Source organism: Diprion similis, chromosome 7 (assembly GCF_021155765.1).
Source record: "Diprion similis isolate iyDipSimi1 chromosome 7, iyDipSimi1.1, whole genome shotgun sequence".
Classification (NCBI taxonomy): domain Eukaryota; kingdom Metazoa; phylum Arthropoda; class Insecta; order Hymenoptera; family Diprionidae; genus Diprion; species Diprion similis.
Genome location: NC_060111.1, coordinates 5,578,413 through 5,601,916, shown reverse-complemented (window position 1 = coordinate 5,601,916; position 23,504 = coordinate 5,578,413). Strand labels below are relative to the sequence as shown.

The window sequence follows — 23,504 nt, the reverse complement described above, 5'->3', positions numbered from 1 at the left end:
TCGAAAACCTAGTTTTTTTTTTTTCTATTTTCTCTATAAAATTATACCGTAACGAGAAAAAAAAGAAATGATTTTTGACGATTTCTAACGTTTTAAAAAATCTGTAGCGACCTCTTAAAATTTTTTTTTCGAACTGTCCTCTGGAATGGGCTCTCAAAAATTAACATTTTGTCACACGAGACGCAAAAAAAAAAAAAAAAAAAAAAAAAAAAAAAAAAAAAAAATAGTCGGTTTTTTTGCGCCACCTCAATATACATATTATATATCATCTGAACGGTTCAACCCGCACCAATTCTTCGTTTTCCGTTCTCTTAGCTTTGTTAGTTTATTTCCAACGCCTACGAGAAAGAGACGAACAGAAGAAGAAACAGATGCTTAGAACGGCGAGGAGAAAACCGTAGCTGGGGGGGGGGGGGGGGGGGGTGGTGGTTATTCTCTCCCTTCCCCTGAGATTCGAACAGCTGTTTTCGCTCGGGTTCGGCAAATTCCGCTCGTCTTCGGGAGACCGTGTCGATCGTCACGAAGGACTCCGAGGCTCGCACACGTTGCGGGACCGCGATGACAAATAGACTGTGAACAATATACCTCCAGCCCCCCCCCCCCCATTTTCCACCTCCGCGTCTCCAGCCTCCAGACTCCCTCCCCTACCACCACCACCCCTCGGCCGGATATTCCACCTCATATACAAAGCCGGCGGGGGCCGGAGGTCCGGAGTCTAAGATTACGGTATTATACGATACGGGGTTAGATGTGCTCTCTTGGGGAATTTACATATCTGCGTCACTTCGCTCGGATCACTTCCGGCTTTGATTGGCCGAAGGGTGTGGATGATATGAAGAAGACAGTTTATATAAAGCTGTATGTTTATGTAACTGCAGGCAATTGGACACGTGGATTATTGTCGTTAAATATCAACTGTTTTGATTAGCATCTTGGTACTTTATAAACATCGTTAAACCACAGAGACGTTGGACAAAGTTTTCCAGACTATACTTATTTCCAAGCGAATTGGACTCGTGATTCAACCAAATTCTTTGTTTCTGTATTGATTTGTGTTATGCAAACTTGGTTTAATAAAAGAGTATTTGTCAATATGTGGTAGATACGTTTACTGCGTCTTGGAATTGTTCTGGAAAACAAAAATTGCTACTCAAGTACTGGATGAAGTTATGGAATACTTTGATTCGTCTTGGAAAAATTGACATTATATATGTTTGATCGAAAACTACGATATTTTATTTGTAATATGTACGTGGTCTTGAATGCGCTATATTTTAGCAGACGACGGTCCATGCCGTCGTCAATAACTCACTCTGTATACAAATTTTTTTTACTCGACACTTGACCAACGCATTCTGTCTGTAAAATTCGTAAGATAAAGGATAGTCATGAAATTTGAATTCTCGATCGGGCGTTTTGCTCGTGGGAAATCTGAAATAGCAGCGACAGTGACGAGTCACTCACTGACTTACAATTAGCGACATGAGTTAGACGATTTAATGATCTCGAAAATTTTTAAACCTCTAAAATCTCTTCATTCACGTGTCAACACTTCGATTGTAGTTTTAGAGTGAATAAATTCTCAGAGTTTTTTCACATAACCATGAAGTGACGTGCGAAGTTATGAACTTCTTCTTCGACATTGGAGGTTAATTCCTGTAATTACTTTTCACGTGTAATACTGCCATGACGAGTACGTATAAGACGAGTAAACGTTAATATTAAAATTCTATTTCGCAGAAAGCTACAGTTATGATTATGACGATGATGATGATACGAGGTTAATTCACGCATGCGCTAATCACTGTTTAATAATGAACAAGATAATTCGAGAAAATCCGTGGCTGAAAAGCAACCTTCCTTACTCGCAGTTACCCTCTTCATCTGTTCCTCCACTTCCTCTTCGTTTCGCCTTGCTCTCCGTTTTCGATTCGCTGTTTCTATCGCTCCAACTTTGCTACCCTCGGGATTCTCCCTCGGCGACCGCCCCTTGGATTCGTTATTTATGTACCAAAGCCGTGCTTTCGACGGCGAGTGTATAATTCCACACCATTATATATTAAATGCGCACCCGAGCTTGCCAAGCTATATTTCGACTCAAATAACTCTGCGATCCCGTACATTGCCGTGTTCACGAACAACTGCAATTCGCATAACTGGCTTGAATGATCAAAATGTGCTCGTTAATCTTGTTAAGAATATGTCGTTAATGTTCGAATAAAATTTCTTAACCCTTTGAGGGGCAGCGGTACACATTTGTACCACCTTTTTTCCTGCAGTTTTTTCATTATTGCTGTTCCATTTTCCAATAATTTTATACTTCTGAGTCGTTTCTAGTATCTTGAAGGTTCAAGCTAAAAGATACTTAAGGAAAAAAGTGAATATTTGTTTATTTATAATTAATTATACATAACTCAAACGCAAAAATTTTTCGTTTTTTTTTTCAGAATAAATTCAGCTGTTCTCAAACGAAGTGTCGAAAAGCTTTGAAATTGTTTTCATATATTCTTCAGGTCTGTTACTAACTTATGATAATTTTTCAGATTTTTCGGCAGGCTCAAATTTTCAAAAAAAAATTATCGAATTTTCGAAAAAATCCAACGTCGAAGAAAAAAGTTTATGTTATACATCAGACATCAGAATCGTAATCAGCGACCCCAAAAAACGTTCTATACCAAATTTTGTGCCGATTGAACGAAAAACCACGAACTTAACCTAAAATATAGTCGCCATTTTAGGTCCGCCATCTTGAATTTTCTAATTCTGACGTCAGAATCGTAATCAGCGACCCCAAAACCCTCAGACCACCTATGATTTTGAAAATTTGTTCTTTCTCTGCTTACGCAACTCCACCGGAAATAGAGAGTTTCAAACTGTTTACTATCTCTACAATGGATTAAAACACTGAATTACGATGGTTTATGGTTTGACTTTGAAATTAGTATTACAATCCAAGATTTTTACTTCATATTCTGAAAGCATATGATGAGGTCAGAGAGAGTTGTAGGTACCATATCGTTCTGTAGAGAAGGGAAACGGGTCTCTCAAACACTCGATCAATCGCTACATAAAGCACATTTTCCATGTGCTCTCACGGCTTATCTGTACCTACACTCGGGTGATGAGTAATCGTTACAATTTTCAACAATTTGGATCTGGTGTGTCCTCATTAACGATTCAGACACATGCAATGGGTGAAGCTGATAAAACAGAATGTCTAAATAAGCTGGAACACCTATAACCTGCCTACATACTGTATGTACAATAAATAATCATGAAAGTGAAAAATCTTTTTTACGCTTGCACAGTCAGGTCGCAGGTATGTAAGTAGGATGTAGATATTGTGTGCACGTGCGTATTGCAAGCGTGTACGTACCATCATCATCGTCGTGATAAAATAAGGCTTACTTTCACGTATACTATAAGGTATAATACATGTATCTGTACAGTAAGTAATTTAATGCTAGTGTTTTAACGTTGCTTCACGTCAATTGAAGATAAAGTTTCATATCAAGTATAGGTATTTATATGCCTACCCACTAAGATACGATGAAGGTTACGACCTGGGCTGGCCTCCTTCTTTTCTAACGTCGTTTCAAGGAGAAAATTTACGGAATAGTATGAAGATGAAACGCGGAATACAGTGACCAGGTTAACATAATCCTGGTAATTGGAAAGGCTCATTTTGTACTAGGATCACTCACTCCAAGCATCACTGGAGAGATTTTCTTGAAGAATCTCTTTAAGCTAACCTGGCTTGGTAGCTTTTCTTTGCACCTTAATTGTACTTCCATTTTTTGTTTTAAATTTTATATTCTTTTTTCTCATTCGTTCCTTTGCTCGATGTATGATACTTACGTCATTGCCGTACAGCTTGAGCCCACCTCTAATTATACATTCAAATACTATGCGTATTCACTTGACAGTTGACACAGGTCACTCAACTACTCAATTTTCGAAGCCAATGAACCGTCGAAAAGAGCATGGAAAGAAATCCTGGACTTCAAACAGATCCGATTGTAGACAATTTCGGTATCAGTCAAGACTGCTGAACCACACAGTGGAATGGAAATGATTGTGAGCATTTTGATTCAAGAACAGCTTCACTACAGACATTTCGACTATTGCATTCAGTTTTGAGTAACGCCCTATTAACCTTTCGAGGGGTACATTTTTCTATGGAACAAATTTTCAAAATCATAGGTAGTCTAAGAGTTCTTGGGGTCGCTGATTACGATTCTGATGTCAGAATTAGAAAATTCAACATGGCGGACCCAAAATGGCGACGATTTTAGGTTAAGTTCGTGATTTTTCGTTCAATCGGCACAAAATTTGGTACAGAGGATTTTTTGGGGTCGTTGATTACGATTCTGATGTCTGATGTATAACATAAACTTGTTTCTTCGAAGTTGGATTTTTTCGAAAATTCGATAATTTTTTTTGAAAATTTGAGCCTGTCGAAAAATCTGAAAAATTTTTAGAAGTTAGTAATATTCCTGAAGAATATATAAAAAAAAATTTCAAAGCTTTTCGACACTTCGTTTGAGAACAGCTGAATTTATTCTGAAAAAAAAAAACGAAAAAAATTTTTGCGTTTGAATTATGTATAATTAATTATAAATAAACAAATATCTACTTTTTTCCTTAAGTATTTTTTAGCTTGAACCTTCAAGATACTAGAAACGACTAAGAAGTATAAAAGTATTGCTGCCCCTCAAAGGGTCAAACATCAACTTTCCTAGATTATTTCTCAATGACTTCATCTTCGCGTTCCCTACTCGCATCAATGAAACGATGTCCTGGTGCACCCTTCGGACGGTGCAGAATCCGCCTTGACACACGTGCATGCGTACCTATGTGAGTAAATAAATAGCCACCTTTCAATCGGGAGAGCATAAGACATACGTGTGATCGGAGAGACTTCGTCACGGCGTCGTTAACGCTGAGTTGTGAAACGCTGCCACCACTTTCACTAACGCAGTCAAGTTTCATAACCGTTATTATCGTATGACGGGTAGGCGCACACTCATTCATTCACTCGTTCACAACGGGCACGTGGATTGTACACAACTCCTTATGACCGTGCGATGGAAAACATCTACGCACACCATGGAGCAGCAGGCCTGATGATGCTGCTCGCGTGTACCTCATGCCGCATGGAACTCGAAAGCACCCGAAAGTCAGCATCACGTGCAGCCTCTCCTGCTGATAGACAGTAAACTCACCCTCCTTTCAACCGAGCGACTTTTAGGGCGGACTGAATGACGAATATCGTTGAGCTTCTTATCGATCTCAACTTTATGTTCGAATACTCGCCTTGAGAAATGTTACCTTGATCATAAAAAAAAAAAAAAAAAAAAATACCGAAATACCATCATTTGGGTTTAATGAAACTTGGATCGAGCTTCGCGTCTTATAAATTATCTACTAACGTGTACCAAAACCTTTTACAAGGCTGGTTACTAACGTTAACGTAACGGAATATTGGAAAGAAAAATCATCAGCGTGCAATTTTGGAATGAATTTCGAGGAGTTGGCTTTTCAAAGTGTGAGTATTTTTTGTTTATTATGCGTGACTAAATTTTCGACTATCCTAATGGTGCGAAAGTAACAATTTTTAACTTCAACCTCATAACTTTTTAGCATTATTAGTACACACTTGCCCTTTATTATTTATCTACCATTATATTTATTTTGTAATATCAACTATCTATCTGATAAAATCTTTGATGCGAAATATTGAATCAATGATAGGGCAGGTGAGATGAGAGCGATAGAGAGACGAATTTCATCAGAGAGATATACGTCAGGTGTAAAAGCAGTTTTTTAGGTGAAGCTTTTCTAGGACATTTTTATACATTTTTATTAGGGTGGCGGAAAAAAACCGACTATTTTTTTTTTATTTTGAGTCTCCTGTCACAAAATGTTAGTTTTTGATTTTTTAAGAGCCCACTCCAAAGGACAGTTCATGAAAAAAATTTCAAGATGTCGCTCCACATTTTTTAAAACGTCAGAAATCGTCAAAAATCGATTTTTTTTTTTTAATTTTTTTCTCGGTAGGGTATAATTTTATAGCGAATAAAAAAATAAGTTTCCCAAAGTTTCAGTTCAAAATTTGAATTTTGAAAGGTCGCTCATAATTTTTTTTCAATTTTTTGGTGCATTTCTTTAGATTTTTTCGAGCGACCTTTTGATATTCATATTAAAATTTCATAAATTTTTTTTCTTCAATTTAGTAAGTAAGAATCGATAACAATACACCACGATATGAATTAAAAATCAAACAAAACACTGAAAATATAATTTTTTTAATTTAATTTTTTGACGATTTTTGACATTTTAAAAAATTTGGAGCGACCTCTTAATATTTTTTTTTTTAGCTATCCTTGAGAGTGGGCTTTTAAAACATCAAAAACTAACATTTTGTCATACAAGACTCAAAAAAAAAAAAATAGTCTGTTTTTTTGCACCACCCTAATGTTTATGTCACCGATGAAGTGAAACGCCTGGCTCACAGCTAAGCAGAAATCTTAGCAACCTGAAAATCCATAACGATATCCGTACTGTGACTACTTTTCGCAGTCTTTGCAAGTACATACAAACATTCGAAATTTTAAATATTTCGTTTTTCGTTCTCTTCTCTGCCTTTTTTCTATGCACGAATGGCAATCATGACACTTGTTCTCAGGTTACCAACAGCTTCCTGAAACGATATCACCATTGAATTCTTTATAATTATAATACAACAGAAAATTTCCGGATAGAGATAAAAGAAATTCAGTATTCCCTGTATCTTCATGTCCCAACTCAACTTGCTTCGAAAGTTGGCAACCGCGATTTACCCAATTAAATAAATCCTCCGACTCATCGCGTTCCAGTCCAAAGCAAGATACCCATCAGACCAATTGCTCGATTGGCGGTTTGTGAGTTGTGCTTCCGCCTAAGTGGTCGCCCGGAACGACTGGTCCATCGAATGATCTTTAGCCGCTGAATCATGTGTCAGACATCCCGTCGTTTAAATTCGAGAGTCCCGACATTGTCTGCATTGGTCACGTCATGAAATCGACTTGAAATCCTTTCAACCAAGTTCCCTCACGATGTTTGACGAAATCGTTTCAGAATGGAAATTCGTCCGATGTATTCAACTCAGTGTTGACGACTTCCATCGTCGATTCGGTGTGGAAACGGCATCTGGAAAGGATTTTTATCAGGAAATTTGAAAGGACCGGATCACCCGAACGGTAGTCGATGGTTGAACTGCCGTAGGATTAAATTGAACTCGATCAAGGACAGTGTGAAGGAGACGTCGACCTCGGTCCTCTAGGAGTCAGGGTCTTCTCATCCTCCACCCTCCCTTATCCTTGACAGATTTGAACGCTCAAAGCCTCCGGCCTTAACGCCCTCTGCGGAAAATGTTTGCTCGAGAAGGACCTGTTATCGATTTACCTCGCATCCCTCGACTCTTGTGTAAAACCGATGCCAAGGTATGGGGCGAAGGAATTTTCACATTTTCAACCGCTGTTGTCATACCGGGAGATTAACGCCACGTTGTTTCGCAAATTTTGAAGAACCTCCACTCGCCGATATATTTACACCCATGAGTATGGGATGGAGTACCAAAACGTGGTGTCCAGTGGCAGGGAAGCTTAAACCTCCGTGAAAATCCCTAGTTTTCCAGGTCACTGAATGTCGCACAGTTCCTTCACATACTTGAACCTCTTTTGTTACGTTCGATCACGGTAAGCTATACGCAACTGTCAAATTTGAAAGGGTATTAAGTGGGATCGACTTATCAGTTATGAGGTTGAAGTTGGTAACGTTACTTGAACGATGCATGTTTACATAGGAAAATCGTTACTTCGCAAACTTAGGATTGTATGAAATTCAGTTATTAAATCATGAGAAAGAAAAAATTTTCACAATTTTGTAAACCAGCTTCTTGGAAGTCTTTCTAAAGAAAGGGGGTATTCTGGTCTAAAAGCCTAAATTTTAGGCATTTTTCAAACTATGATAAAAAAAAAAAATATGAAAAACATTTTCACCATCCATTATTTTATATGATTTTTATTGATATTTGAAGAATATAAAAAAAAATCAAAAAATCGTCGAATTACCGGCCGGTGAAGTGGAGGCTACAAAGAAAAAAACGGTGCTCCCTGGTTGGCATGATTCCAACCCTTGTAGTGATCTAAAACAAACAAATTAAAAAAATTCTTCATTAGTAAAGATGTCGTTATCGGATTGACCTTTGCCGAAGAAAAAAAATAAAAAAAATTCGCGAAATGGCGTCGACATAAAGAAAAACATTCCTTTTACCCCCTTTTTTTGACCTTTTCGAATTTTTTAAAAATACTTAAAATTAAAATTTTCCGAAATCCAGGGCAGCAGCGATAGAGAGATATATAAAAAAGATTTTCATCAAATTTCAAAGGAATCGGTTAGGTAGAACTTGAGATATCATGACAACCACCTCTAAAAAAGTAGTTTTGAGAAAAACGCGTTTGAAGTTTGAAAAACAATTCCAGTAGAATAACTCAGATAATAATATTTAATACTCACTTTGGATTAATCGGCGATCCCAGATCCATACATTGGGCTTTCTTCTTTTTCATAAGCAATGTCTCGCGAAGTTCTTTCTGCTAACCGAGCTGTTCTGCCTTTTTTTGAAGCAGCATAAGTTCGCAGTTCAGAGCGATCAATTCTAACTTCGTTACGTCTGTAAATCCGCTGTATCTCCGAAAATAATTCGAATTTTGAAAAATCCGTTTAAGGGCATATTTTTGAACGTCTAAACTTTGAAAATATGCAAAAAAAAAATCAATTTTTTCAAATTTCTAGACCAGAATACCCCCTTAACGTTACTAACTTCAACTTGGTTATCTCTTGGCATAGTTTTCCTTCAGATTTAGTATTCCGAGCTACAGTTTCTTCGCGATAGGTATAAGACACTGGGGAAACCATATCGCTCCTCCTCGACATGTTGATGGTGGGTAAGAGAAGCGAGAGAGGAGATTTAGATTCGATCGAATGATCATCTCTTGTCACCTTAACTCCGGCCGGGTAGTCAAGGGAAGAAATGTCGTTACTTCCGAATGTCGATTTGTAAGTTGAATCCCCGAGGCGGCACACCAAAAATAAATAAATCTGGTTTAGATTTGGTCCTGTGATGGCAGACAAAGCGGAGAGCAGAAAAAAACCCGCCAAATAAAAAATAATGACTTTCTGTTTTCTGTAAATTAATCGAATCAATGATAAAAGAGAAAACGAAAAAGAGAAATAAACTGTGCCAAAGACAATTGCGCTTCTTTGCGCAACCTGGAACGTCTAACGTTATGATGATTTAGTGTCTCGGTAGAGAGTAGAATAGCGGTGTGACTACCGCGAGGAATGACTAATCGGGCTAACTGGGCTAATAACTAATTAACTCCGGAACACGTCAGCACAGCAACGGTTCGAAATTAGTGAATTTCATTTCTATACGGCGCGTGCATAATATTTTTCGTCGTTGGGTTTTAGACCAGAGTCAAGAATAATTCTACGTAGTATGGATACGTTTACTCCATCATTTTTCACGTTCATAAAAGTAGGTTGACGATGAATCGTTAATATTTAAGTATTAGACCCACGCGTTAACGCACAACGTCTGCAGTGCAGTCTAACCTTTGAACAAATGGTTTATTAAGTCAGAAGCACTTCGAATAAGGACTGACCGTATAATTAATTCGAAAGAATTTTAATGCAACTTCACGTTAATTTTAATCGCCTTAAACCAACTTTACGTCAATTTTCGTGGTTTAATTGCGATCGTGAACTGAAAACTAAATTTCTACCCAAATTTTTTTTTTACTAGTTACTTTTGAAAAATCTTACCTACAGACTTAACATTTTTATTTATCGTGCAGAATTTTAGGCCAGAACCAAATACCTCTGCAAAAAGTCATGACACGCTGCTTTGTCAGGAAATTGGAACAAGCGGGTTCATTCATCCGCAATAACTTCGTTCGATGTATTCAAATCGCTGATTCTTCCCCCATTAATTCACGACAATATTCCATGTCCCGTAATCCGTAGGATCAGAATATCCTGCGAATACCTACATTCAGGAATATTTCGTTTACAATTCGAAACTTAACGTGAATTCGCATAACTTTGGGTAACGATAATCAAATTTTCGGGGATGATTTCAACCTAGCGATGGGAGTTATTCTGAAAACTGGAAGGACTTCGATCCTCGAATTTTTCCAAGGCAGTATCCTCCCGCCGAGAAGTCTTGGCCACTAAACCCAAGTGACTCTTTACATTTCAAAATCAGTCTCAGCTTCGACACGACTCGATCAATCCTTCCATCACCTGTAATTTCACGTTCCTTGTGCCCCACGTGGCGGGGGCATTTCGACCACGATGTCCATTGTTCCCAATGATCTATTCCCTTATCTCTCTCTGATAACGGATGCCTCAATGAATCATCTCGAAAGCCTGAAGCCCTGTCGTCATCCACCTGTACAGGGATGGCACAACCCGGCACAGCTAAGTAGGAATTGGTGCCAGATGTGCCCAGGATGATTTTCCAGGAGATGATGGGGGTGTTAGCGCATGCATTGCGCAAGAGCGTTCACCCCGTCGTCGTCGTGCCGTTCAATATCCGGCAGAAGCAAGGCGGGCTGGGCTACCTCCCTTCCCTTCCTCCCTTCCTCCCTTTCTCCCTTCTCTTCCCTTCCTTTCCCGCCTTCCATAGCCGGAGCAGCCAACCGAACACCTCCGAAATGGGTTACCCACCTTTTTCCTACCTATTTCAACGCGGGCATGCAATTTACGTCAAAAGCCACCCTTCAAACGAGGGGAAGAAACTAATCGCCGCCGCCTTCATTCCTGAGGGAATCCATGCAAATTTTTATCGCGTTTATGTACAACAAACGACGTTAAAATTAATACTCACATTCTCGTCGTGTTCGAGCGTGTTTTTAACTGATTTAACATCAACCCGCTACTCGAGATGATTATTGTTGTTAATGTGCTTTGAAATGTCTTCGAGTTTTAGGATATTTTGGACAATATTTCAAAACGGGAGAGTTTTGTACGAAGTAAAGACTGAACGACGAGTTCAACTGACCTTCATCAAGTTGAATTGGGTCTAAGCAGTTCAGTTATCGACAACTTTTCGATTTGCTAGGTTTTGCATTTTTTTTTTTAAATCATAGTACATATTTTTTTTCAGCTTCTTCTATCGACGGAGAAAGTACTTCTTGTGTTACATCAATACCGTATGCATGTAACAAATTAATACTTTATTCCAAAAGATATGAACTCAGTATTCTCACAAGGTACACTCAGTCAAAAAGTAACTCGACGAATTAGAATTGGAAAATATCAACTTGAAGTTAAGATTTTTTCAATTTGCTAACCATTGATCGGTGATTCATATTATATTACGTCTACAAATAGAAGCTTCACACTTTCATGTTTCTAGTTAAGATTTTATACTTGTACATACTTTCACATTCTCATTCTCTGAATCAGTCACGTCAGTGTAATAATCTCGCAACTTCTCTCTAATAATCGTCATCAATTAATATACTGATCCATGAAATAAAAAGGAAATCGAACTCCAGGAAGCTCGGACTTCTCACGATCATCCAATCCATGTCGCGCGTGTGATGAACCCTAAGAAAAACTCGAAACCAACGCTTTTCACATGCTTCGCAAACGTCACGTTCCCAATCCTCATCATCGGGCCTTTGGATGTTCCAACGAACCGTCAACCGGACGCGACGTCTCGTCTCTTCGAGAGAATCAGCGACTCCTGGAAGTCGCTACTCGACTACAATTGAAGACCCTTTCATCGCGTGGGCGTTCGTGTGGCTCTTGAAGCACGCGTCAACGTCTATACGTGGAGAATTCTGTGAACATGCAATGCAAATGAAAGGCTCGTCGGCGATCGCGCATCGGGGGAAAGTGCGCAAACTCTCGCCGGTCCGTGGCGTGGTAGCAGCAGCAGCAGCTAAGCCCTGCATCTGCTGCTACTGCTACTGTGCTTCGTCTTCGCCCCCCTCCTCATTCTCCTCATCCTCATCCTCATCCTCTCGGAGACCTCAATTATATATTCTCTTGTTGAAAAAAAAAGTATCCAACTATATCGAGCTCGCGCGCGAGTAGCGAGAACAGCTTTCTTCTACGCATTTGTATAATTATTGCTTTTGCAATCCTCTGGGCCAAATTCTGTCGCCTCCTTTGCCAAGCCTCTCACAATCAGCCCACTTTTCACTCTCTTCCGCAATGTACGTTCTTCTTCGGTAACTTTCAATCACTGGAATATCCTTGTCTGTACTATAGTTTTTTTTTTTTACTTGAAGTGAATTTTACACCATTAAAATTAGTGCCTCGTTGGAAAAAAAAATTTCGGTTCGATTTTACATCCAATCGATTAAGGTTGACTTGTTATAGTTCCTCGATCATTTTTATGCAACGAATTTGTGTCTTTAATACATCGTAGTTCACTTTGAACGATATTCAAACTTCGAAGGGTCCTCAGTTTTATGAGAATACAAATGTTTCCTGCTTTATTACTGTTCAGTCAATTTCTCGATATAATTAATCCTGACGTTTAAAAATAACAGTTTATTACAAACGTGCATCCGCGTTCCACTAAACTTGCTCAAATTGAATTCGCTGTTGCTCGAAAAACCATGTTGCTTCATATATTATATAATATATATATATATAATACGCACGTATATAAGGTGAACGATAAATTAACAACAGATAAACGAATGTATATAATTAATAGATCAAGAATGAACCGCTCGCGTTCAACGGCTCGTGACAAAGTCGTGCTCAGAACCCATAAAAGTGGGCCAACACGACAGTTTTCTCTCGGCAATTACATGTACTCGCTCCCTCCCTCCCTCCCTCCCCCTCCACCGTAAGCTCGACTTTACTCTCTCAGCTGCATGATAGATATGGGTGGGGAGAAAGTGAGCATTCGCCATATTACCGAGACTCGCGAGATATTCAGGAAGAGAGAGACTTCCCGCAGGGCGGCGTTCTATCGTCAATTTCACGTTTTATAAGATTATTTTATCACCGACGTCTCTTTGCTGCTTTTTAAATTTTTTCCTTTTTTTCATTCTTCTTCTTCTTTTTTTGTTTTTGTTTTTTTTTTTTTTTTTGTTTAGTTTTCATTGCAATATTGGATAAATTATCGACGACTCCGCAGACTTACTCTTAATGAAACTCGGGCGAGAGCTCGAGCTATTATTATACTTTCACGATTTCTGAGAAAGTCTTTTACACACTTCAGGCAGACGCGGATTAGGAGACGATCGAACGATTTCTTGTCAGTTTTTACCATCGATCCAGCTACGCAGCATTTATCCTGCTCAACTTTCGGATTTTTTTTATCTACTTCGACTTTGTAATTTTTTATAATTTTTTTTCACACTCGATTTCATTTTCGTTCTTACATACTGTCTTCTTTTTATATGTATATTGAAAAATCTGCGATATTTCGAATTCAACACAAATATTCATGATTATACGATCAAGAATCAACGAAACAAAATCGAAATCATTTTTCTTGATATATATCTTTTTAGTGATAAATATACGGAAAATGAAACAGATTATTTTTGATTTTTTATTTTACCTTGTTTCACGCGAGAGAAATTTTTAGTAAGGACAAATAAGTAAAATGGATACGAAATACAGTCGAGAGTATCAATATATTGAATTTCCAAAGAAACTGGAATCCAATGTATGATATATATAGAATTTCATAATGTAGAATGTCAAAAAAGGAAAAAAAAAAAAAATAGAAATAGTTAAAATTTTGACGATTTCATTAATATTCCAGAATATTTTTGGCTTTCTATAATATTATCATGTTTTTATATTTCGATTTTTTTCTGTATACTTGGACTTTCTAAATTTCAAAATTCGAGATTGCGTTCTTGTATTGTACGCTTATCATTCCACTTTTTGATTTGGTAGAAAAATAGCTTTTTCGATGCACCGTCATGCGTATCCACGAATCATTCTTTACACATAATAATGTTCGAAGGGAAATCAGGATAATTAGGGAACTAGAGCGTCAAAAAAAAAGTTTATTATGTTCCTTTTTCTTCAGATAGTCGCATCCTTCCCGCGTACTTTGGCGTTCAAGAATTTGAAATATTCTAAAATTTACGGATTTGGATTTCCAAAAGTCACCGAAAACTTGATAAGCATTTTTCTCGCATTTTATTTTTTTTTCTAGTACTTTTTTTTTTACGATTTCTCGAAAACTGAGTGTCCGATCGACTTGAAGTTTGTTCGTTATTTTCAGACCATGCTCGGAATTTGCCGGGAAAAACTTTAGTTTCTCAATTATTAATTAACAAAGCTTTGGATTCTAGTGACAAAAAGATGTTTTTACAAAAAAATGGTCGAATTTTCAATAATATTTACTTTTCTCCGAGCATTACCCGGAAACTACAAGTCCTAGAAGCATTGAAAATTGAAACTTGATTAAAATCGGTAAAGTGTAACTCAAGATAACGCTGAAAAACGAAGCAAATATGTAAAAAAAAAAAAAAAAAAAAAAAAAAAAAAAAAAAAAAAAAAATTGATAACCTAACTTTTCATCCAACATCCCGTGAAAATTATCAACTTTACGCGATTGAAAAGATTTTTTTTTTTCCTTAGTCACCGTGAAAATATCGTTCAAGATGACGAAAAAATAAAAAATTCTGTAAAAGCTTGAGCTCTTAATATTAATATTAAAAGGTGTCTCTTTGGGATTTTCTATTTCTCAAAAATTCAAGCTCAATGCGTCACTATATAGGATTTTTTTTTTTTTTTTTTTATCAAATCCTTTCAGTATATTTATTATTTCAATATAAAGTAACTTTTAAGCAGAAATGTGGATGAATAAAGAAAAAAATCACAACTTTTTTCATTTGAATATATTATAATTATAATATATATATTCGTACGGTAAGGGGGGTCATCATCAAATGCGGCATACCTATACCTACTTGTAGAAAACGGAAAGAAAAAGTGAAAGAACGAATAAGAATGTATCCGCAAAGGTGACACGGTTAAGTTCGAAAAGACGACGTGCATGCAACCGTGGTGGTGATGGTGGTGGTGGTGGTGGTGGTCGTGGTCGTGGTCGTGGTTCAAAACGAGCGGAAGAGTTGGCCTGGATTTCGTTCACGTGACCGAGACGCCGCCGCACCAGGTTTCGAACATCGTCGTCACGGCGACGACGTTCTCTCACCTTAACGACGACGTCTTAGAAAGTTCTCGTGACCCGACCTAACCCAATCTAATTGTAAGTCTAACCGATCGAACCTCGGCAAATGGATATCCATACCTATATAGATAGATATTATAACCATGCTTATAGTATATATATATATATTGGTTTATAGTTGTAACAAATCAGCCGAAGTTCAACTTCCGCCTCCCGGGTTACATGTTCAATTATTAATCGATCTCTATATTGTACCTCTATAACCTTTGAGAGATTAAGGGTGCACCAGAAGTAAGTGCAGACGAAAAAGAAGTGGAACGCTGTTGTTGGCGGAGGTTGAAATAGGTGGAAATAAAAGAATATAGCGAGAGCCTGACGATGAGTTATACTCGCAGGTGGTGCAGTCGGCACTGGAGTATAAGAACTCTTCGGTCAGGGCGGATTTTATTTATTGCCTTAACTTTTTGCGGTACGAATTGCGAGCCGCAGCTAGACGCTGTGCAATTCTTATATTTTAATTAATATCTCGTTTCGACCATTTTTTTTTTTTTTTTTTTTTTCTTTCACATTATAGGTGAAACATGAATGACGAATGACGGAATTCTACTAAAACTATTGCAGTAATTTTCTGACATCGGAGTTCATTTGAATAATGAAAATTCGACTGAATTTATCTCGCGTTGGATTTTGAAGAATTTTTCTTCTTTTATCGATGAATTGAAATTTATTTATCAATTGGTATTAGAATGAATTTTTAAAAATAATGATAATGATATTCTATGCAAACGTTCGAGGTTTTTATAATAACTGAATTATATTCCGATCATTCACATTCATTAAAAGGCATAAATTTATAAGATATATATATATATATATTTTTTTTTTATCTATCCAGCAGTTATATATATATGCAAGAAAGTAAGTTATTACTTAAGTCTGTGAGGATATTTTACATGTGCATAATGTTTAAAAATGTTGATTAAACATGTGAGAATGTTAGAGGGAAAATTACAATTTATAGAATAAAGTGAGAAAAGAAAAAGGTTTAAATGTAATGAAAATATAATTCCGGTTGTTGAAAAACATTGATACAACTAATTATGTATAATAGCTTAAAACTGATAAAGGTGAACTTTTAATGATCATCAAGTCCGTCGTTGAGATACTGATTTCTGATGACGATATCGGATCCTTCGTGAGAAATTGACTTGTACGCCCATTTTCGATTTACTCTGGAATATATTAAATATGATATCCTCTGAGAATCGTGAAAATTAAAATGAATATTGCAAGTATATATATATATATATATATATATCATATAACTACCTGCATTCGTGGGCGCATTTTCTAGATCTGCACTTTGAACAGGGGAAATGACATCCGGGACAACCGCGTTGCAAACAGTCGCATAAATCCTCTCCAGTTTCAACGAATATCCCTTTATCATCGTATAAAACATGCTTCTTATCTTTCAGATTCATTCTTTGGTTCATTTTACGTTTCTCGCGTTCGCTAGTTTCGGGATCAAAGTCACTCAAAAACGGCTTGAATCCTTTCTCCAATGAGATCGCCGACATTTTTGACAACCGCGCTGCCTTCTGAAATTTCATACAATTTTCAGTGATTCGTTTCGATTAGTTTTTTTTTTTTTTTTTTTTTTTTTCCCCCCAATTTCAACTCCACGAAAAAATTCAAATATAACGATCATCGTTATAATTTCTACAACAATTGTGAAGTTGAACAGTGAGGAAAAAATAAAGAAAAATGTATTCGGTTTGTGTTGAAGGTTTTTTTTTTTCCGGATATAAAGTTTGTCAGGCTCATATAACAGCTTTGAAATTAAGATTTTTAAACACTTAACATGGAATGCCAACCTCTTGATAATAAATTTTTCTCTATCAATCGGAAATATAATGAAGTACAGTGATTTTTGTAAAAAATTATCGTTCGATCGATTTATAAATATTTTCAAATTATCTTTTATCTATTATTTCTGATAATAACAAAATCCTGAACATTTCAATTTTTATGAGGATCCAAAAATTTTTTTTTCTCGTCTTGTTTCCAGCATACAACAAAGATCAGCCATTTTAAATTTTCCAAATCTTACATCAGATCAGATTCAAATAACCTGGAATAACCGTATAAAAAATGAACCTTCTCAAAAATAAAATTCTAAAAATTTTTCTTTCACTCTTCCAATTCATCCAGTTCACAGCCGACTTGACTTCAACGACAGAAGCAGAAAAAAATAAATAAATAGTCGCAACTGACTTGTTCGTTACTGGTTGTTTGCAAAGAGTTTTGTTCCCTCGAAGCAAGTGCTCGCAGATCTTCACTCATATCTCCTCGCTGCAGGAAATATTCCCGAAACAATTAAACCACTGTAAAAAATTGAAAAAAAAAAAAAAAAAAGTGTAAAAAACCGAACCTCGAACGATTCAAAGCAAGAGTAAAGCGACGCGTGTTTCTTTATCAGCTGTCAAACCGATCGTCGATTTTTATACTCAGGTGGCGCCACCTGGTTGCAACTGCGTCGAAACGTCTCGTTTGCAGGTTATAATCGCCGATCGGCGCCGGCGCAGAAGTCGAAATACGATCCTCGCGTCTCTATATATACGCCTTTCGAATCGAACCGCCTTCCTAAGCTCACTCTCTTCGCCGAAGTGTTAAACAATAATATTATTTCAATCGGCAAGAGCAGCCTTCAGTCCACCACGTTTTAACACTTGCTGGACGACGAGCCTACGACGAACCCGAGTCACGTGGTGTCGCACTCCTATCAACACGTAATCGCCGAACAAGGCCAGCGTCTCTTCCGCCTTCACGCCTTCAGATTGCGCTACTTACCGCCGACCCTATGGATCCTCCATATTGGTTACGCAGTTTCACGTCACAACTGCTCCTCCCCCCCATTTTTTTTTTTCTCTATATTTATGACGGATCGTAAAATTTCTGTCTTACATCACGAGTCGAGTTCTCCTTCGTTTAATTCTTTCTTTATCAAAGGTTTACAATCGTCATGACGATTATTATGGTTTTCTCATTTCCTGCGGTTTTGCGTCGAGAATCCAATGCTACCAACTGCGCCAAACTTTCGTTAACGAATAATCTGGTTCTTGAATTTAAATCACGATTAGTCTTCGTTTATTAGAAAAAGTTAATCGCGATATCGAAATGTGACGTTTGGTCCGATCAACGATTGATAGATCGATAAAAATCTCGGAACGCGTCGTCGACGAGACGGTTTTCTATGCGTGAATAATAATTTATCAAACGCTCGAGGATACGGAAACCTGATTTGTTCATGTGAGTCAAAGAGAAGACGGCAACACTGTTGCAGATTGTAGTTTATTCACAATCGCACTCATTGTCAGCAGCAGTTTTGTTCACTCTCTGCAATATCACGTGAATTTCACATAAGTTACGCATATCGGACGATAGGTATAAACGTCTCTCTGTATTTGATAGTTTATCACTAACTCCAGGCACATATATTCGTAGTAATGATACGGCAAGTCAGCAGGTACTCACATAAATTACTTCGTCTTTCCGCTAGATACGAATGATGAATCGATCCACACGAACTTCGTTTCGCTGTCAGGATTCGAAAGAACTATACGTGAAGTAATTTTTTCACTTTTTCCCTTCGGTTATCTGAAAGGAAGGAAATGAAACTCGTCTTAGTTTCGAAGGTATTTCACCGAGTAATCGTAACTCGTAAACCAGACACAATCCAACTGCCAATGAAATGCTTTTACAATGTGCGACATCTGTCAGCCCTTGTTGGATCTAAAAACAAACGTGCTCAACTCACGGTTGAGAGATAGAGTTTGTTCGTCCCGTTGAAAGCTCGTTGCAGAAAAGCGTCTCTGTTCCAAGTATGTCCACATTAGGCTGGATAAGAATATAATGCAACGTTGAAGAAATCACGTTAATGGAAACACTGGAAACCGAAATGGCATAATGTAGAGAAGAAGAAATTTTTTTTTTTTTTTTTTTTACAGTATCGTTGCAGTTGTTTCTATACCAGTAAAAACGATTGTTTTCCTCTCTTGTGTATCCCAAGTTCAAGGGGGTTTCCTGGTCGATTTCGACATTGACTTACGTATCTCCAAATATCAAAGTCCACGTTTCTCAAACGGTAAAAAGGGCTTGACAGTCCATTGTATACACAATTCTGAACAAAGTGATTAATTTGAGACAGACCTAAAGGTAAAGACATGAAGTAGAATTCGTGTCATTTCTTCATTTTTGCCTGAAATGAAAATGCATTGGAGTGTTTTCTGCTAAGCCCTTTTCCGCATTTGAGAAACGTGGATTACGATATTTAGAAATATGTACGTCAACGTCGAGATACTCCAGGGCACTCCTTTAAGTACTTTTCACCGTTGAACAAGATTCGTCGCAAGTATCCGGACCGCCGAACACAATGTTTAAGTATTACGAGCACATTAAGATGAGAACCACATGTAAAAGTGCACTTATGCACAAACTGTTATACCAGAGTTTAGTAGGTTGTCCTCTCGCGTTAGGTTTCTGCTTTTACAGCAGTTCAACGATAAGAAGATACATTACACATCGTCATCGTTCAACGCTTACACGTTATTTTTTTTCTTTCTCTAATTGTTTTCCCAGTTAAATATAATAAAATTTTCTGTTATTATTACCGTGTATAACGGTCTTTAACTATTTCCATTTCTTATGTGGTAACCGAAAATGAGGATTCTGTGGCAAATTATAAGCAAAAAATATGGTTGGTCTTATTGTGTTTTCTGGATCTAGTCACTCTAGTGTTTAATTTTCTTACGACATTTTACCATCTTACGATATTTTAGTGCTCTTGCGAGGTTTCGAAGTGTTCATCATATTGATGCTTTGGTACACATTGGTGAAATCTTTATCTTCTTTCTCCTTCTCCGACGTACACAGCGGATCATGCAAAACCCATAATAGTGGCGCAAAAAAAACGAATTTTTTTGTTGAGTCTCGTGTGACCAAAAAGGACAGCTCAAAAAAAATTTCTAAGAGCTCGCTCGAAACTTTTTTAAATGTCAAAAATCGTCATAAAATTAAATTAAAAAAATTATATTTTCAGTCACAATGTTACAATTATTTCTCATATCGAATTGGCCAATATTTCATTCAAATTTTAATTACTATCACCTTATTTCTTTGTTGTTGCCATTTTTTTTTTTGCCATACGTATATACGTATAATCATTGAGTACAGCCGATACGAGATAGCGAGCAAACATTCGACAGTTGAATCAACACTGTGATAAAGAAGAGTTATTTTTCGCTAATAATTTGACACAGATCGCGTAATCTTCAGGAGCCTTAAAGTCTGCAGCTGCTTTATCCCTGAAATAATAGCTGTTCGGTATTAATCGCGACCTCGTCGCGCCAGACTTGCTATCTCGCCTTGGTTTTGCTCGGAGAAACCTCATTATTTTCTTATACTTATAGCAGAAAATTATACGAATGCGAGTTTACCGTAAATTTTGAGTTTTCAATTGTTTTGCAAGGAAATTCCTTACAAGTAATTATTCGTTGTAATTATTGTTGTAAATAACAAATATTAACAAAACCAAAAAGTTTTGTTGATTTTATAGTCCGCAGAAAACAAAATGTTTTAGAAACATGTCCAAGAACCGGTTCGGCAACACAATTTCATAGATTCTGTTGCGATTGCGAAATCAGATCTACGGAGTGAAATAATTTTTTAAAGATTGAAAAATGATTGTTTAATTGTTGTAACTGAAAAAATTATCGTTTTATTGTCATTTATGCCGCATGAATTATGCGCCGCGTCAAACTATGACAAAGAAATATGCCATTGGGAATCGTCAGGCTGATTCTATGGTATTCGACCACGAATGATTTAGTTCTGCTGATTTTACTAGACTGCAGATGCCTGGAGCTCCTCCTGATAACTGCTCATCTTACATCCCTTGCGAGGAATGATTTTTAACGCGTTACAGAGAATGTTTTGCCCCTACGACATAAATTTTTTTTTAGATTTACGATGCAACGTATGTTTGATAGCGGTAATCAATCAGTAGCTCTAATGATTTTGTAAATTTGACTAATCGTCATTCGTCGAACAGATTTCGTGAACTGTATGAAGCGATTTGGTTGAATCTACCAGAGTATATTCAATATTTTGTTAATACCGTGAAAACATGAAAAAAGTATTAATTTATCCAATGGACTAAACTCAAATCGAGATTTCGTATTTATAATAAGTATATTTTATTCATTATACAATTTTCAAGCAATTATTTCATTAAATTATTTCCTACAACATGCGTCTACAGATCCATTTTATTAAAAAAAAAAAAAGCAAAAACTTTTCCCCCGAGTTTAGCAGCGGAGATAATGGCGTAGGTATACAGGTTATAATACGAGCTGGCAATCCGGCGCGTGTTGATATTAGCATTTATTTATACCTCTTGACCCGGAATACGCTGGTCTAGCGCCTTTCCACTATAGGCGCAATCGACCCAATATCGTGTGAAATCTGGAACGGGCGGCTGCCGGCTGACCTGATATAACCGAGACTAGCCTTTTTATCAACGCCGCCCTTCTACCTTGCATCAGCCTGAATTCACCAGGGACGGTAAATCGCCGCTTCTAATCAAGCAACGCCGTCGCTATGGGACCAAAAAATTTCCCCGATATTTGGTTTAACATTTTTCCCACAATTTTCATTCAAGTAATGAAAATTTCTCAAGGTTTTCAGTCATATATAATCATAAATTCGAAAAGGCAACTCTCCAAGTTTTCTGTATTTTTTTTTTCTCGAAAAAACAACTAACCAGAGACAAACATTTTTTCTATTAAAAAAATTACCGAATACAATTTTATCGCTCGTCGTACCCTGAATTAATTATTGGAGGATAAACGTTACTCTCGTATTACTTTCAACTGAAATACATTTTTCTTCACTGCCAAATTTTTTCACTTTTTTTTGATATGTATAATTAAAACTCGTTACGCGAAACAAGATTATTCGATGGATATTGCGTGGAAAGGCTCTTAAGATTTTTGTCCCTATAATGTAACGTAGAAGTAACTAAAAATTTACTGCATAGGTATGAAACGTTGCATGTAAATACGAAATGTAGACCACATGAGTGAGTTGAGTGTCTTGTTGTGCAGCTGTTGAGTAGCGCCGGGTCTGTCGAGAATTGAGGGGCGAATAAAAGAGAACACGATTAATAATTGTGGTATACAACCTTGTTCTACTGGCCTTTCCACTCGCGATCAATGCACATTCATGTTCATCGTTCACCAAGCAACCCCATTTTACGAATGTAAGCTTGCACGCAATGAAGGAAACACATTGCGTCGGTGTCGTTTAACATTAATTATGCACGATGCGAGTAACGTTCGTGTCAACGAAAGCCGAATACTACGGAAAAAAGTCATTATTGTTTTAAGAGCATTTATTCGCGAAAATATGTCGCGCGAAAATACTACGTGAGTTTCAATTAAAAGATGAAAGTCGAACAAATTATGCATGGCTTCTCTAACGATGTCACTGATTGCATTTATACCGAAGTACTTAATGTATGCAGCTTGTCACGAAAATTCATGTCAAGGCATTTGTGTAGAATTTAATGTTACATGTATACGAAATTAACAGTTATTTAATGAAATTGGACAAACTATGGACGGATTCGAAATCAACAAAAGCTCATCGATAATCTAAACTGTATCAAATTATTAATCATTGAACTATATTTCAATTCTTTTTCTTACCAAGGCGATGATTTTTTTTTGTGAAATTTGTCAGAATTCAAATTCCTGATTTTTAAACTAATTTATCATGAGTTTTTAATGACACTATATAACCTGATACAAGCTAAGGTAAGTGTATCAGTTATTTACATATTTAAACCCAACTTTGACCTTTTCGAAAAATTCCGAATTTCTCGATTACTGAAACCAATTGCTAGAAGGTTGGATACTGCAAATTTATTTTTTGGTCATTTTAGAACTAAGGATTAAACAGATAAGATCGAAAAAACTGGTACACTTACCTTAATAGCTTTCGATACTGCTCAAACTAGAGTTTACGCTCTCAAATATCGATAAGATCGTTAATAATATCCAGTTGTACTGAAAAATGTTTTTCGATCACTGGTCCGAGGTTCAAATCACCTCAAAGCCACCAATTTTACGAGGCTAAGGTTAGTAACGTCAATGTAACGAAACGTCAGGGGGGAAATTATTATCGTACAATTTCTGTATGAATTTCAAAG

The 23,504-nt window shown here is 37.0% G+C and overlaps 2 protein-coding genes across 2 annotated transcripts in view; one reads left to right on the top strand and one right to left on the bottom strand.

Moving 5' to 3' along the window:
• LOC124408373 (origin recognition complex subunit 2) overlaps positions 1-23,504 on the top strand; it is an 83,761-nt gene that overhangs the window by 18,693 nt on the left and 41,564 nt on the right. The gene's annotated exons all lie outside the window — the stretch shown is intronic.
• On the bottom strand, positions 13,282-17,602 carry LOC124408376 (ARL14 effector protein-like). Its single transcript, XM_046885276.1, has 4 exons — positions 17,510-17,602; positions 16,562-16,833; positions 16,352-16,464; positions 13,282-13,291 (listed from the first exon to the last, which is right to left on the bottom strand). Exons 1-3 carry the CDS (start codon positions 17,576-17,578, stop codon positions 16,368-16,370), a joined length of 438 nt encoding a protein of 145 aa, XP_046741232.1. The 5' UTR covers positions 17,579-17,602; the 3' UTR covers positions 13,282-13,291; positions 16,352-16,367.

Coding starts and splice junctions, on each gene's coding strand:
- LOC124408376 (XM_046885276.1), bottom strand. CDS start 17,578: ATGAGTGAAGATCTGCGAGCACTTGCTTCGAGGGAACAAAACTCTTTG. Junction 16,834..17,509: donor AAACAACCAGTAACGAACAA/GTCAGTTGCGAC, acceptor ATGAAATTTCAG/AAGGCAGCGCGGTTGTCAAA. Junction 16,465..16,561: donor AAATGCGCCCACGAATGCAG/GTAGTTATATGA, acceptor AATATATTCCAG/AGTAAATCGAAAATGGGCGT.